This window comes from Girardinichthys multiradiatus, chromosome 7 (genome assembly GCF_021462225.1).
Source record: "Girardinichthys multiradiatus isolate DD_20200921_A chromosome 7, DD_fGirMul_XY1, whole genome shotgun sequence".
Classification (NCBI taxonomy): domain Eukaryota; kingdom Metazoa; phylum Chordata; class Actinopteri; order Cyprinodontiformes; family Goodeidae; genus Girardinichthys; species Girardinichthys multiradiatus.
Genome location: NC_061800.1, coordinates 22,408,848 through 22,422,818, shown reverse-complemented (window position 1 = coordinate 22,422,818; position 13,971 = coordinate 22,408,848). Strand labels below are relative to the sequence as shown.

The following is a 13,971-nucleotide window of genomic DNA, read 5'->3' as shown; positions in this document are numbered from 1 at the left end:
AAGACATATCTATTTAAGATGGCTTTTAATACCTAGTAGTGTGACACTTTTTACATCTATTTTCCCATTGTTTCTTATGTTTTTATGTACTATTATCCTAATTCTGTTTATATTGCTTGTGTTTTATGTGTTTTATTTTATTTTACTCACCTTAATGCACTTTGGTTACCCTAGCGGTTATTGTAAAGGGCTTTACAAATAATAATAATAATAATAATTATTATTATTATTATTAAGGATTGTCCTGTATGTAGCTCTAGCCAAATCCTTCTCGACTAACATGCTTTTGTGACAGATCTGTTAACAGATTCTCCCACATGAGCTGTGGCAGAACTCCCCAGTAATTATTATTATTATTATTATTATTATTATTACACGATGGTAAAAATGTAGCTTTGTGTGGACATATCCAACAGCCTCGAGTATGCGCTTATGTCCACAGAGTTAAGTACACCTGACTCTGGGAGCCTTTACTCTGGTCAGCTTCTTTTAAGCAAGCACCATGACTGGCTAAACTAGTGCTGTCATCAAACCTTTCTGAGACAGGTTAAATCTGACTCTTACTTTAGTTTATTTTTTGAAAAAGTGTTATATGTTTTTGTGAATGTGATGCTTTTACAAGTTGAAAACCTCCCTAGGGCTACCAGTTAATGATCACAGCTCTGCACCCTGAGGCTATCATCAATTATTAAGATAAACATATTGATTAACTGATTCCACCAATAGGTTTGGTAAAATCCCATTACTAAGTTTCTTAGAGATTACAAGATACATAATTATTGATAATCAATCTTAACTGCCACAGCAGTGAAAGTTGGGTTTAGTGTTTGAATATATTATGAGGAGATGCATTGATCTCAACAGCTTTAAACATTCTGCCTTTTAGACCTTACTTTATTGGTCTCAGGTTCCAGTGGTCTTTAATTGTTTTGGTCAAAGAGCTGGAGTCATGTACAAACTTCATAAGCCTCCATCACTGAGAACAACTTTACTTGATCTGCTCAGCTTTTTGGAAATGAAAATTTTCACATAGTTCCCTGCTCATCAAGTTATTCAGTTTATTTATGCACAAGTGAAGAAAATGCAGTGCATTCAAAAGGTATTCATCCCATTAAACCTTTTCCATAAACTGACAAATTAGTGTATTTTATTGAGATTTTATTTGATAAACCAAAAAGAAGTATTGCATAGCAGTGAATTGGACAGAAACGGATACGTAGTTTTCTCAATGTTCTCAAATTAAATCTGAAAGGTTTGCCATACAATTATATTCAGTCTTTTTTTACTGAAATATACCTACATCAAATCCAGTGCAGCAAATTGTCACCATAAGTCATGTCATAGGTAAATAGTCCATCTATGTGCACCTGTGAAAATATAGTTCTATACAGGCCTGAGAGGTTTGTTATACAACATTAGTGAACAAACAGCATTATAAAAAACCAAGGTAGGCATCAGGCAGAACAGGGACAAAGTTGTGGAGAAGTTAAAAACAGAGTTCAGTTATACAACAATAATCCCAATCTTTGAACATCTCATAGAGTACTATCCAATCGATCATCCAAATATTGAGACAAGTATGACACAACAGCAAACCTACCAACTATGACTGTCTTTCTAAATGAACAGCTGGGCAGGGAGAATGTTAATCAGTGAAGCAGCCAAGTGGCACATGGCACACAGTGGCACAACTCCTTGGGGAGTTCTGCCACAGCTCATGTGGGAGAATCTGTTAACAGATCTGTCACAAAAGCATGTTAGAGTCGAGAAGGATTTGGCTAGAGCTACATACAGGACAATCCTTGAAGAAAACCTGTTTAAAGCTGCAAAAGACTTAAGAGTGGCTCAGATGGTCACCTCCCAGAAGGACAACAACCCTAAATATACAGACAGAGGTACAATGAAGTGGTTTTATCAGGGTGTGCAACGTAGGACCCCGGAATGCAGACAAGCAGGCAGCATGACGGTAAGTGAAAAAGGATTTAATTAACAAAAAACTCAGTCACAGGAAGAGGCAGGAACAAAACGATAAACGGGCAGGCAAGACAGGCATTGCATGATCCAAAAAACAAGACATGAGCATGATCGAGAAAATGTTTCCGCAAGGAATAAACAGAACGGAGGTGTATATATGGCGAGTGAACCAGGTGAAGCAAGGAGACCGAGACCCACAGTGGCGTGAGTAGAGGCTGAGGCATCGCCCAGACCCTCAGTGGCATTTGCAGGAGTTGAGGTGTCGCCCAGACCCTCAGTGGCGTGCGCAAGAGCTGAGGCATCGCCGAGACCCCCAATGACTTGAGCCGAGGCGTCCCTCTTCCGATGTCCAATGCGGGGTGTGGAGGAGGTTGAGGCAGAGTTGGGCGCCGGAACACAGTCAGTAGGCCCTGGAACATAATTAGTGGGCACTGGAACACAATCAGTCAGTTCAGGAGCCAGAATCAGAAGTAGTCCACCCTCAGACCTCTCTGGAACAGGAAATAGAGGCTGTCCGTCCTCGGACCCCTCTGGAACAGGTAATAGAAGCACTCCGTCCTCGGACCCCCCTAGAAACTCTGCAGCAGACTGTAGACCTGGCGTGGACTGCTCAACAGCAGCTGCAGTCAGGAGACACGGCGTGAGCTGTGCTGCAGCAGCAGTGATCAAGAAACCTGACGTGGACTGCTCTGCAGCTGCAGCACAAGCACTCTGGAGACTAGGCATGGGTTACTCTGCAGCAGCAGCAGTACTCCGGTGGCTTGGCGTGGGTGAATGTGGACGGCAGTAAAACTGCCTTACTGCCATTTCATAATCCTCCTCCATCCGCTTGATTCTCTCCCTAAGCTTGGAACAGGAATACAGGAGGTCTTTCTAAAACTCTTTATTTGGCGAGCAAAAAACCTTAATCACTCCTCCAGCTCCTCTGGTGTTGCCTCAGAATCTTGGGCTTGAGAGTGTGAAGATGACTTGGGCAGAGGTGCAGCAAGCCTGGCAGACAGTGCTGTGGCAGACGAAGACGCGGGATTACTCGCTACAGCCTTCACGTCAGTGGGCAGGGAAACCACCGCTCCAGACGTCACCACAGCGGCCTTGGGAGACTCCTCCTCGCCGGCTGACCGGCTGGGAACCCCTGCACATCGGTGATTCTTGCGGCGGGAGGAAGATGACGGCTTTGCTGCCAGTACGGGAGCAGGAAGGGAACGTCGGAGCTGAGGCGGAGGGAAAGAACAGCCCTCCCGAACTCTCTGGCTGCCTCACGCTCCATCTGGTCCAGCAGCAGTGGAAACGGCAGAACCTCCAAATCTTTGGGCAGATGCCTCATTGCCTCCTCCATCTGACGCTGAACCCAGTGATCCGTCCGCGGGGTCCGTGTTTGGCGGAAACATTCTGTCAGGGTGAGTGCAGCGTAGGACCCCGGAATGCAGACAAGCAGGCAGCATGACGGTAAGTGAAAAAGGATTTAATTAACAAAAACTCACTCACAGGAAGAGGCAGGAACAAAACAATAAATGGGCAGGCAAGACAGGCATGGCATGATCCGACAAACAAGACATGAGCATGATCGAGAAAATGTTTCCGCAAGAAATAAACAGAACGGAGGTGTATATATGGCGCGTGAACCAGGTGAAGCAAGGACACAAATTAGCTTGAAGCAGGTGAATCGAATAAAGTTAATTAACAGACAGGAGAGAACAAAACGTGACTGGAGCAAAACAGAGACTCTTGAATACAAACTAACAGAAACTAGAAAAACATGAAACTAAAGCATAACCAGATCTAAAAACCAAACTTGACAAAAGATGAACAAGACTAAAACATGACCAGAAAAATAAACAGAAACATAATTCAAAACTTCAACTGTGAAATAAGACCAACAAAACCCAAAAACACCGACAAATCATAACAGGTTTGAGTCACAAATTAGTCATGTTTCAGAGTGTTGCCACAGGCAAAGTCCAGATTGATTTCAAATTGAGAATTTTTGGGAAGACATGAAAACTGATGATAACAGACCCTCTCCATCCAATCTACTGAGGTGAGCTATTTTGGAAACAGGAAGAGACAACACATTCAGTCTCTGCACAACACACTTGACAGAAAATATTTGAAAACCATGTATCATTTTCCTTTTACCGCACAATATGCACTACTTGGTGTTGATCTCTACACAAAATCCCAATGAAATAAATTGAAGTTTGTGTTTGGAAGACGACTAAATGGGAAAAACCTTGGGGGTAAAAAGATCTTATAGGACACTGCATTCGTCTGCTTTCAGTGTCTCAATTCACATGTCTTCCATCTATGTGCTCCAATTTCATTTTTAATTTAATATACAAGCTAACAATCGATGCCAGTAATAAAAACATTAGTGTAATATTATTGTTGCTGTTTTGTAGGTGTAGATGTGGCCTCCCTGCACACCATGAGGACACAGAGACCAAGCACCATGCTGGCTGATGTTAAACATCTTGTAACCACAGGAGGAACCCTTAACCAGTGTAATGATGAGGGGGTTACTCTGGTAATTTCATAATGGCTCTAAAGATTTTTTTGTAGCGGTACTGATTTCTCCTACTCTCTCTTTACCAGTTTGTGTTTTTTCATTTCTAATATATGCTCTGTTTGCATCTCCTTTTTCTAAAGCTCCACATTGCATGTGCCAGTGGTTACAGAGAGGTGGTGTATGTGTTATTAGACAGCGGAGCAGACCCCCATCCGGCTGACAACAACTTTTGGACCCCACTCCATTTGGCTGCAAAATATGGGCAGGTAACTTGCTGTTAAACATTAATCAACTAGACACCTAATCTAAACTGAACTAGCTGCATTGATCTACTGAGACTACTTCCATTAATTAAAAATTGAGAAAAGTATTGATGGATTCTTCAATCCATTAATACTGGGCTATCAGCTCAGGTAGAGCATGCAGTTGGTTGCTTAACAGCCGTGCTGCTTGTTGCTCACTAACTGTAGTTTTAAAAGAGTACCTTAGATAGAGTGATTGGTTTACTTTCCACACCTTGACCTTGTTTTTTATGTTTACCAAATGTGTCTTTCTTGTACAATAAGGGAGGTTTCGCAATCTTCTTTCATCCAGCTATCCAGCAGTGTGAAGCAACAGGTCAGGGAGGGGCAGTGTTGTGTCACTGTTTGCTCCATTCTGTCAGAAAAACACTCTGTTGCTTTATTTGCCATTTATCAAAATGACTTTAAACTGTAGGAAATGTACAACTGAAAATTCTTTACTCTTTGAAAGAAACATTTTTAAAACCTTGGTACACCTTGATACTGATAACTGGCCCATGCCTGAGCCAGATAACAAGGTTTTAGATTAATAAAGAGAAGAATGGCTTTTTTGGAAAGCACTTTAGCAGAATGGGCTAACGACGTGGCTTGAAAGGTCTCCAGCTATGAAGACAGGGAAGTGATCATATTTGGATCTTGCTGACAGGACTAAATATGTAATTACCCGTTGGGCTATGTGCTTGGTTGCTTACAAAAAGAGTTTCTTCTTCTGGCATTTGGAGTCATTCTTCGTGTCTTTGGTCTGTTTGTATGTCCAGAAACCCTTTTTTTCCCATATTGTTGTTTCATTTTCATCCTCTGACTTTGCACACAAAATGTCTCGTCTTTTTTGTGTCTCCTATCGTATTCTGATCTTACACAATTAGTTCCTCCACTTGTTAAATGCTCAGATGATAGCAAAATAGTAGATCTGCATGCAATAAACCACACTGCAGTCCTGTTAAAATGAACTTGATTTCAACCATCTTGTTTCTCCTTGTTCTTGCACATTCTGAATGCAGAATTACAATGATGTGAATGTGTGTTTGTAGGACTGAAATGTGCAAGTATTTCAGACTTAGCAGAGTGGAGGATTGTGGAACTGATTAGGTTTTCCTTGCATTGCTAAATTACCTCAGTTGTCTGCTCTTTACTGTCAACAGTGCACTCCCTTCAGCATACAAAGCACTCTCTGGGCCTTCTTAACATTTGCCTTTTTTCACCTTCTGCTTATAACTAGTATTTCTGTGCCACTTAACACAACTATACACCACCTGGTACATTAAACTCTGAGACCTCTTATGCAGTGTGCCATGTGCACAAGAGTGACCCTTTAAGAATATGTATGACCCTATTATCAAGTTAATTAAGCTTTCCTCCCTTGGATTTGTGATAAGTTAGATCCTGCCTCCCAGCTCTTGTAGTTTGAATCAAGGCATTAAACTTCTGGTCTTTAGAGGGACAAATCATTACTTTTATGTTGGATTTTCAGACAAAAGTAAATGGGAATCAAACTACCAAGCTGCTTGGATTGGAATTTGTTTTTTCAGACTTGTAATTGAAGCCATGACAGTTAAGTAAAAGCTGGATTTAAATAGCTTCACTATCTGAAGTACTTCAAAATCTAACTTTAAGTTATGATATTAAACATGAGGAACATCAGAAGAGTTCATGAGCAGTCTCTCTGGATCTGCTTTATAGATTAAACTGATTTGTCCATACTGATGCCCATGTTCTTGTAACCTTTTTCTGTTTCTCTTTTAAACTTTACTTGCTGAAGCATTCACATCTTTTAGCGGTACTGACGTGTGGCCATTATTTATAGAGTCTGAGCATTGCTGATAAGCTTCATGGGCAGAGGCAGAGGCTGTGCCTTAGCCTCATAACTCTACAGCTGCTGGCATAGGTCAGAGCTGGTCCGGAGAATATGCTGACTCACTCTTCTTTTCTTCTTTTCTCCGTTCCTCTCTTATGTCTTAATCCTGTGCTGCTGCAATACAAATAATCATTTCACCGTCCCAGTTAAATGGAGGTGTTGGCTGTGCCAGTGCTGAGGGAAAGTTTATTAGAATGTGAAATCGTTTTGCTATTTTATTGATGCTTTTTTTTTTCTCTCCATTTGCTATAATTAATTCCATGTGATTTATATGTCAATGATTGGGAATATGTAAAAAAATTGAAAGAAACTAGCACAAGACAGCCAAGGATCCAGCCAATGTTTGGCTTGAAGGTTTAACTGAGGTTATAATAACCAGAGATTTAAAGGTGATCTGTGTTTGTGCCAAGAATTCAAATGAAAGAAAACTTCAGTCAAGAAAACTTCAGTCAAGCATTCAGTCAGACACAAATAAACAAACATGACAGTTTCCTGTACAGTAAATGTGCTGTAACTCTCAAAACTGACACTGTGCTATTTTATCTGCATCAGTATAACCTAATGAATGTTAAGATTCTTTGCTGTAGTGTATTTTACTTTAAAGGTCTGATACACATAATGCCCCCAAAAACCTCAAAGATGGACTGAATAGTAATGTGTCAAATGAATCTGAATGTTGTGGAAAGGGAAATGTAAAGTGGAGATATCACAACTCAGAGTGCTGGAGCTTGTGGTGGTTCACACGGTGAGTCCAAACAGTGTAAAAGGACAGAGGATAGAGCTTCTACATTTCTATGGGTCTTGAAAAGTTTGACATCTTTGTGGTTCTTCTGCTGCGATATTTGGTTAAACATAAACTTATTAATGAAGGTCTCCCTCAATCTCACTCTACACTGTGAGGTATGACATGTCTGCTCATCCATCCATCCATCCATCCATCCATCCAGCCATCCAGCCATCCATCCAGCCATCCATCACATTCAGAAATGTGTTTTGCTCATAGGTTTTCCTTGGATTTTGTGAAAATGGAGAGCTCTGTTTTTCACCGTGTCTTACAGGCAAGCATCGTTAGCAAGCTCTTGAGGCACGGAGCAAACCCAACTTTGCTCAACTGTAACCAAGACAAGCCATCTGGTAATACATTTACTGTACACATTCACACAAATGATCATGCGAGCACAAACATAAAAAAATACTGCAGCAGGACGGAGCAACATGCTCCAGTAAGTGGGAGTTAATAAAGCAAAAAAAGGGAAAAAGTTTATTTTGTCATCGACATAAATATAGATGTACGCTAACTGCTTTTGGGAGGAAGCACAATAAATAAAGAGATGTTAAAAATTACAGGAACAAAGGTTCTGTCATTATCTAAATACATGCTTTGTTTTGTTTTTGTTTTAACAGACAACGGGAAGTAATAATTAGGGCAATTATGTGCTAAATGTGTGTTTCTTAGATGCTTGTAGAGGACATCCGGTCCATGTTTTGACTGGTAGCCACCAGTCATTAGGAAATACATGAATAAATAATAAGTTACAGGCTGAAACATCTACCATCAGAAAAAAATGCCCATGTTTGATGTGTAATTATAGATCTCTTTGAAAAAGCCTTCCTCCCTTCCTTCTTTATGGGAGTTAATGGTGCAACTGCTGAAACAGAGTTTTTTTCCTAACAAAAAGGTTAATGTAAAGCTCATAGCAAAGGGCTAAAGAAATACCATATATAGGCTGAGATAACAAACACTATATTGCCAAAAGTATTTGTCTGTCTGCTTTTACATGTGCACGAACTTTGATGACATCCTGTTCTTAATCTATAATGTCCAATTTGTTGATGGACCCACCATTGCTAGCAATACCATCTTTAACTATTCTGTAAACATCCTTCACAAGGTTTAGGAGTGTGTTCATAGTTAGAAGAGAAAACCAGAATTGCAGCCTCTGCTCAAATTCATCCCCAAGGTGTTCAAGAAGGTTGAGGTCAGGACTCTGTGCAGGCCAGTCAAGTGTCTCCCTGTCAAACATTATGACCCAATACTTTTGGCAATATTGTGTATTTCTGTGTTTGATTTTGTGCTTAATGTTTAAGAATTTACTATATAGTGTAATTCAAAAATATCTTTAGGTACTGGCTAAAACACACTGCTTTAACTTATTAATAAACCATTAGCATGTCAATGATTATGTCAGTCATTTAGTTTCCACACTCAAAATGATAACTACCAGGTGTAGAGTGCCTTAGTGCAGTTTGATAAGATATTTGTAGTGGGAATAAAACACATAAAGCAGTAACCATCTCTTTTAATAATGGAAACTAGTAAACTTACATATGAGGTCATGGAACACAGGCAGGGTATCCAACATGGAGCAGGTAGTAGCCAGGACCAACCAGTAGAGAACAATGAAACCAGAGAGTATAAATACTAAGGTTGGGTGAATAAATAAATTTGATGCAGGCAGCTAAGGGTAGCCTGTGAAGCTTCTCAAACATGATCTTTAAAGGTCACAGGGTCATTGGTCATTATACCCAAGTTTCTAGCTACCTATGTGTGGAGCTGGAGATAGGGATTGAGTTTTGATGGACTCTTTTTATTCCAGTAGGGCAATTTACATATTAACATATTCCCTTTTCATCGATGTGCTTCATTTACTTTGATTCCAGTCTAGCGCGATTTCAGGATACCATCTTGAGATATCCTTGTTGTAGAGCAAAGCTGCCCTAGCACATGTAGGCAACCACCTTCTCCATATGGTATGCCCTAAATGCCAAAATATAGCATGAAAAAAACAGGTACAACAACAATATAAACCGAGAAGGAGCAAAGACCCATCTGGTGTACATATAGTCACTCATTCATTACCCAGTCAGTACAGCAGGCCAGCATGATCTGGTTAGGCCTAAAATTATTTTAAGTTATGCTCATTTACCGTACATGGCTAAAGTTTTCATACCTTTAGGACTTTTTAACATTTTGTCTTGTTGCAACCACAAACTTAACTTAAAAAGTATTTTATCAGATTTTTTTGGACAGACCAACACAAAGTAGTACATAATTGTGAAGTGGAAGGAAAAGTGTAAATAATTTTTAATGTTTTTCACCATAAAAGTGTGGCATGCATTTCGATTCAAGAATGTGCCCATTCAAGAATTTGAATGATATAATGTTAGACTCTTTTAATATGGTGGTTTTAAACTGGACATCAGTAAATGATGCACACAGGTAACTTTATGTTCTCATGTTAAAACCACAAAGTACAATTTTCCTTCCACATCCCAATTAGGAACAATTTTACTGGTCTATCCCTTAAAATTAGCCAATGGTCAATAGTCGCAACTTCACAAAATGTGAACATGTTCAAGAGGTATGAATACTTTCGCACAGCTCTGTATAATCAAACACACACACACACACTGTTGTTTAATAATAATTGAATGTGTCATATACTGATGCTTTTGGACTTACCTTTTAATCTCCCTTTTGTGAGATACAATGTCTGTATTGCCTCTCACCATTTACAATCTAGGTTTAATCAAGCCTGCGACTGACTCTGGCTGGTTCTAATCAATACCCCATACTTACATGTAGACACAGAAAAGATGTGAGACAACCCCAGAGATGCTGAGACAATCCCCATCCTCTGAACTTGGAGCCACATGGTTTTCGTTTGGCTGCCAAATGATGGAAAAAAAGAAATAGCAATAGATGGATGTCAAGGGCGCTTTCTGTCATGCAGAAATAAAAAGCAAAAAGCCATTCTCTCTCCCTTGGGCCCTCTTAGGCCTCATTACAGATGGGGAGATCCTAAAACTCTACTCCTCTGCTGCACTGGATTGATTTTCATTTGGATTTGGATTCTGTAGAAGGGAAGTGTCATCAAATGACTTTCAGAGAAAGGGTTTATATTGACAGAGACACAGTCAGTCATGATACTGCTGTTTAGGCTATCAAAGTCTTTGTATAACAATACATCTACAAGCTCCTTGCTTTTATATTGTGTCTTTAATATAGAAATAAATATTTGATTGGTTTAGAAAGACAATGAAGTTTAATACCAGTCTCAGATATTCACATTTGGATGTTTTCATCTGCATTAAATTGAGGTTGATTTTTTTGTGTCATATCAGATTTCCAAAGTAACGCTCCTCTGGTTTTTCCATCATTAGATCTGGCAGTGTCAGAACCCATAGCAGAAATACTGCTAAATGCAGAGGAGAGCTGGTTGCAGAGACTGAAGGACCCCTCTGCCCCCCTAACTTCTACTGACCAACGCTATGATGAAGGCTCTCATGACTTCAACACTCCTCTCAAGACTTTGTGGGTTAACTCTTTCATATGCGCACATTTAATCAATGCATTTGAAATTATTATTTATCTGTTTAAAACTAATATTTTGTCGAGTTAATATCCTTTTTCCCTGTTTACAGTCTTTTTACTCCCCATGCCTATTCTTTTGTGAAACAGGAACCCGTTTGGTCTCTCAATCTCTAAACGAGACAGTCTGCTGGAGAAGTGTGCCATGTTCAGAGAGGCAGGTGGAGCACTAAGCCGACAGCACTCTCAGGATAATTGCCTAGATAGTCCCTTTAGCTCTGGACCCAGCAAACTGGAGCAGGTAAGTTTGCTTCAAAGCCCATTTAGGAATGAGTCTCTTAGAGTGCCTTTGGTCAATAAAGTAAAAGGTTTTATTTCAGTAAAACTGACCTTCAAAGCTTAAGAATCATACTTACATACTGAATCATACTTTTTTATCGAGGACTTACACCTTTCGAATAATTTAATATTGTATCAGGTTTCAACATGGACTTAAGCAGAGCATACTGTATTTGTGACGTGGAAGGAAAAGTGTTTTCCAAGTTTCGATTTCCAAGTGTAGCTTGTTCATTTTATTTTACACTTTATTCTGATATACATATATAATATCTAGTTCAACCAATTGCCTTCAGAGGTTATCAAAGTGGTAAAGTATGAGAGGACAAAGTAACAAAAATAAACTTGAAATAAATTGAAGGTGTGAAATACTGAACATTGTAAATTTGAGTGCCGTAAAAACTTCTAGAGAAGGCGCCAGATTCCCGGTTCATCGTGTTTAAGAGAGACTGACGTGACTCCCGGCGGCTCCACCCCATCACCAACGATATCATTGCCGTACTATTGAAAATGCATGCGAGTGGCTAAGTACTCCACTGTCGCGTCGGGGCTGCTGCCATATTCTGATCTACTGGAAATAACAAAAATTACATTGTGAACGTGATAAATGATAAAACTGAAGAGGTAAAAAAAATAAAATCAAGGCAGTGAATGAAATCAAGCAATGTTAAATTTGATAACCTTAATATTTATAACATTAATATTTACCATGTTATCATTTTAATAACTTCCAAATTTAGGGATTCTAATTTTCAGAGGCAAAATTAATCACATGTTGGTTTTTACAGCACTCACTTTTACCATGTTCAGTATTTCTCACCTTCAATTTATTTCAAGTGAATTTTTGTTACCTTGACCCCTCATAGCAAGTAGCGTTCCCCTTTGTTTTAAAGCAGCGCTAACGTATAAAACTAAATCATACATCTCTCATTTAGCAGTGTTCACTCAATCATCCGATTGCTTAAAAAATCTGCATTTGAAGCCTTTTTATTTCAGCAGTTAAAAGCTCAAAGAAAAGATAAAGTACCAGAAGGACTTTTTTTACTTTGAGTTTTGCAACAATGATGTAATGTCTGTGAGCAACTCTCTGGGTTCAGATTTAATTTACTGTGTTTCTTTAGGTCAAACTCATGCCTCCAGCTCCCAATGATGACCTTGCATCCCTCAGCGAGCTCACTGACAGCAGCCTGCTCTACGAGATGCAGAAGCGCTTTGGCAACGACCAAATCTATGTAAGCCTGTTATGTCCTTGTGCCTTTTACACACAAACCATTAAACACCAATAAAAACCAGAGGGCATAGAGACCAAAGAGAAATATGAAACATGTTCTCTTGACATTTAAGCTGCCTGTTGGTATTGAAATGTTGTTTACAGTCTGGTAATGCCAGTGTGAAATGTTTGGATCACATCACACAATCTTTATACCCACGGGGTCCACAGTAATAGACAGTATTTTTCACTTCAGTGTGTGCACACTTAGTGTACTAAAGTATAAATACAACACACAGTGCTTCATCTCTAAATTAGCAAAACACTCTTCTGAAATGCAGATTATGCTACATCTAATAGATGATTTAGTTAATATTTATGGCAATTCTGACAATACCTAATGCCTATACCTTGCTGGAACTTACTTGTTACTTTACCAGAACTTTACCAGAACAGGGTGTATTATTACGTGATTTATATTTTGACACTTTCTGGAATGTACAGGTTGCTTTTCAACACATAGTTTACTCCTCTATAACTTGCAGGTTACTTTTGGTAACTAGCCTGTATTATCAGTTGACTTATAGATGGGTGTGTTGTTACTATGACTATGAGTATGTTATTCAATATTTAATATTAATACTTTAATATTTTATCGAATAATATTTTGGTCTGTTAAGGGTTGTCCTGTGAATACCAGCCCAGTAAGACCGTGGTATTAGGACACAACTGAAAGGGATGAGCCAAGCTCTGACATTATTGAACAGCAAAACTCTACACACACATGGAATGAATTCACATAATTTCTTAAAATACAATAATTTATTAACAAAAATATGTCAACTCAAAGTCAAACATATTTCAATCAACAAACTCTTCACCATGCTAAGACAACCCAACTAAACTACCAACCAGAATTAAAGAATGAGGGAAACTAATGGGCTATGTACAATATAAACTTATATAAAGTTGAATAAAGATGGTTGAAAACCATGACCAAAAAGAGTGATGCAACATTACCATGTAATGTTTATGTTTGAGAACCAAGGATTATCTTGAAGAATCTGGAAATGAATTTAAGTTAGTTCCAAGACTAACTTAGACAATAATCAGCTCACCTTTAGACAACCCTTCACAATGCAAGATCAGATAAAATATTATTTTAATAATATAATGTTTTAAGAATGATCTGCTGAATAAAACCAACCTTCTGGATGACTAATTCTCAACAGTGTCTCATTAGCTGCCTTTATTTATTAAAATAATATTTAAAGATTTATTATTAAGAAAATGGTCAAATTATTAAGGAAATATATATTTTGGAAAATAACCAAATCTTTCTGGAGAAATGGGGCTTAATGGTGTTTACTTAGTTATCAAGTTTAGTAAAATAATGTTTAGGAAAATATTATCTACTGGATTGAAAATAAACAACCTTTCTGGGTAAATATTCTTTAGCAGGCAAGCATGTGTCCT

At 38.8% G+C, this 13,971-nt stretch overlaps 1 protein-coding gene across 7 annotated transcripts in view; it reads left to right on the top strand.

The window, feature by feature from the left end:
- The window catches only part of myo16 (myosin XVI), a 166,435-nt gene that overhangs the window by 72,977 nt on the left and 79,487 nt on the right, over positions 1 to 13,971 (top strand). For all 7 annotated transcript variants that reach the window (XR_007038984.1, XR_007038985.1, XM_047370409.1 and 4 more), the window contains exons 6-11: positions 4,374 to 4,498; positions 4,621 to 4,746; positions 7,696 to 7,771; positions 10,802 to 10,952; positions 11,100 to 11,250; positions 12,407 to 12,517. Coding sequence is in view for 5 of the 7 variants with exons in the window: in XM_047370409.1 (XP_047226365.1) it covers positions 4,374 to 4,498; positions 4,621 to 4,746; positions 7,696 to 7,771; positions 10,802 to 10,952; positions 11,100 to 11,250; positions 12,407 to 12,517 (740 nt within the window). In the remaining 2 variants the exon portion in view is untranslated. The remainder of the gene's footprint in view (positions 1 to 4,373; positions 4,499 to 4,620; positions 4,747 to 7,695; positions 7,772 to 10,801; positions 10,953 to 11,099; positions 11,251 to 12,406; positions 12,518 to 13,971) is intronic.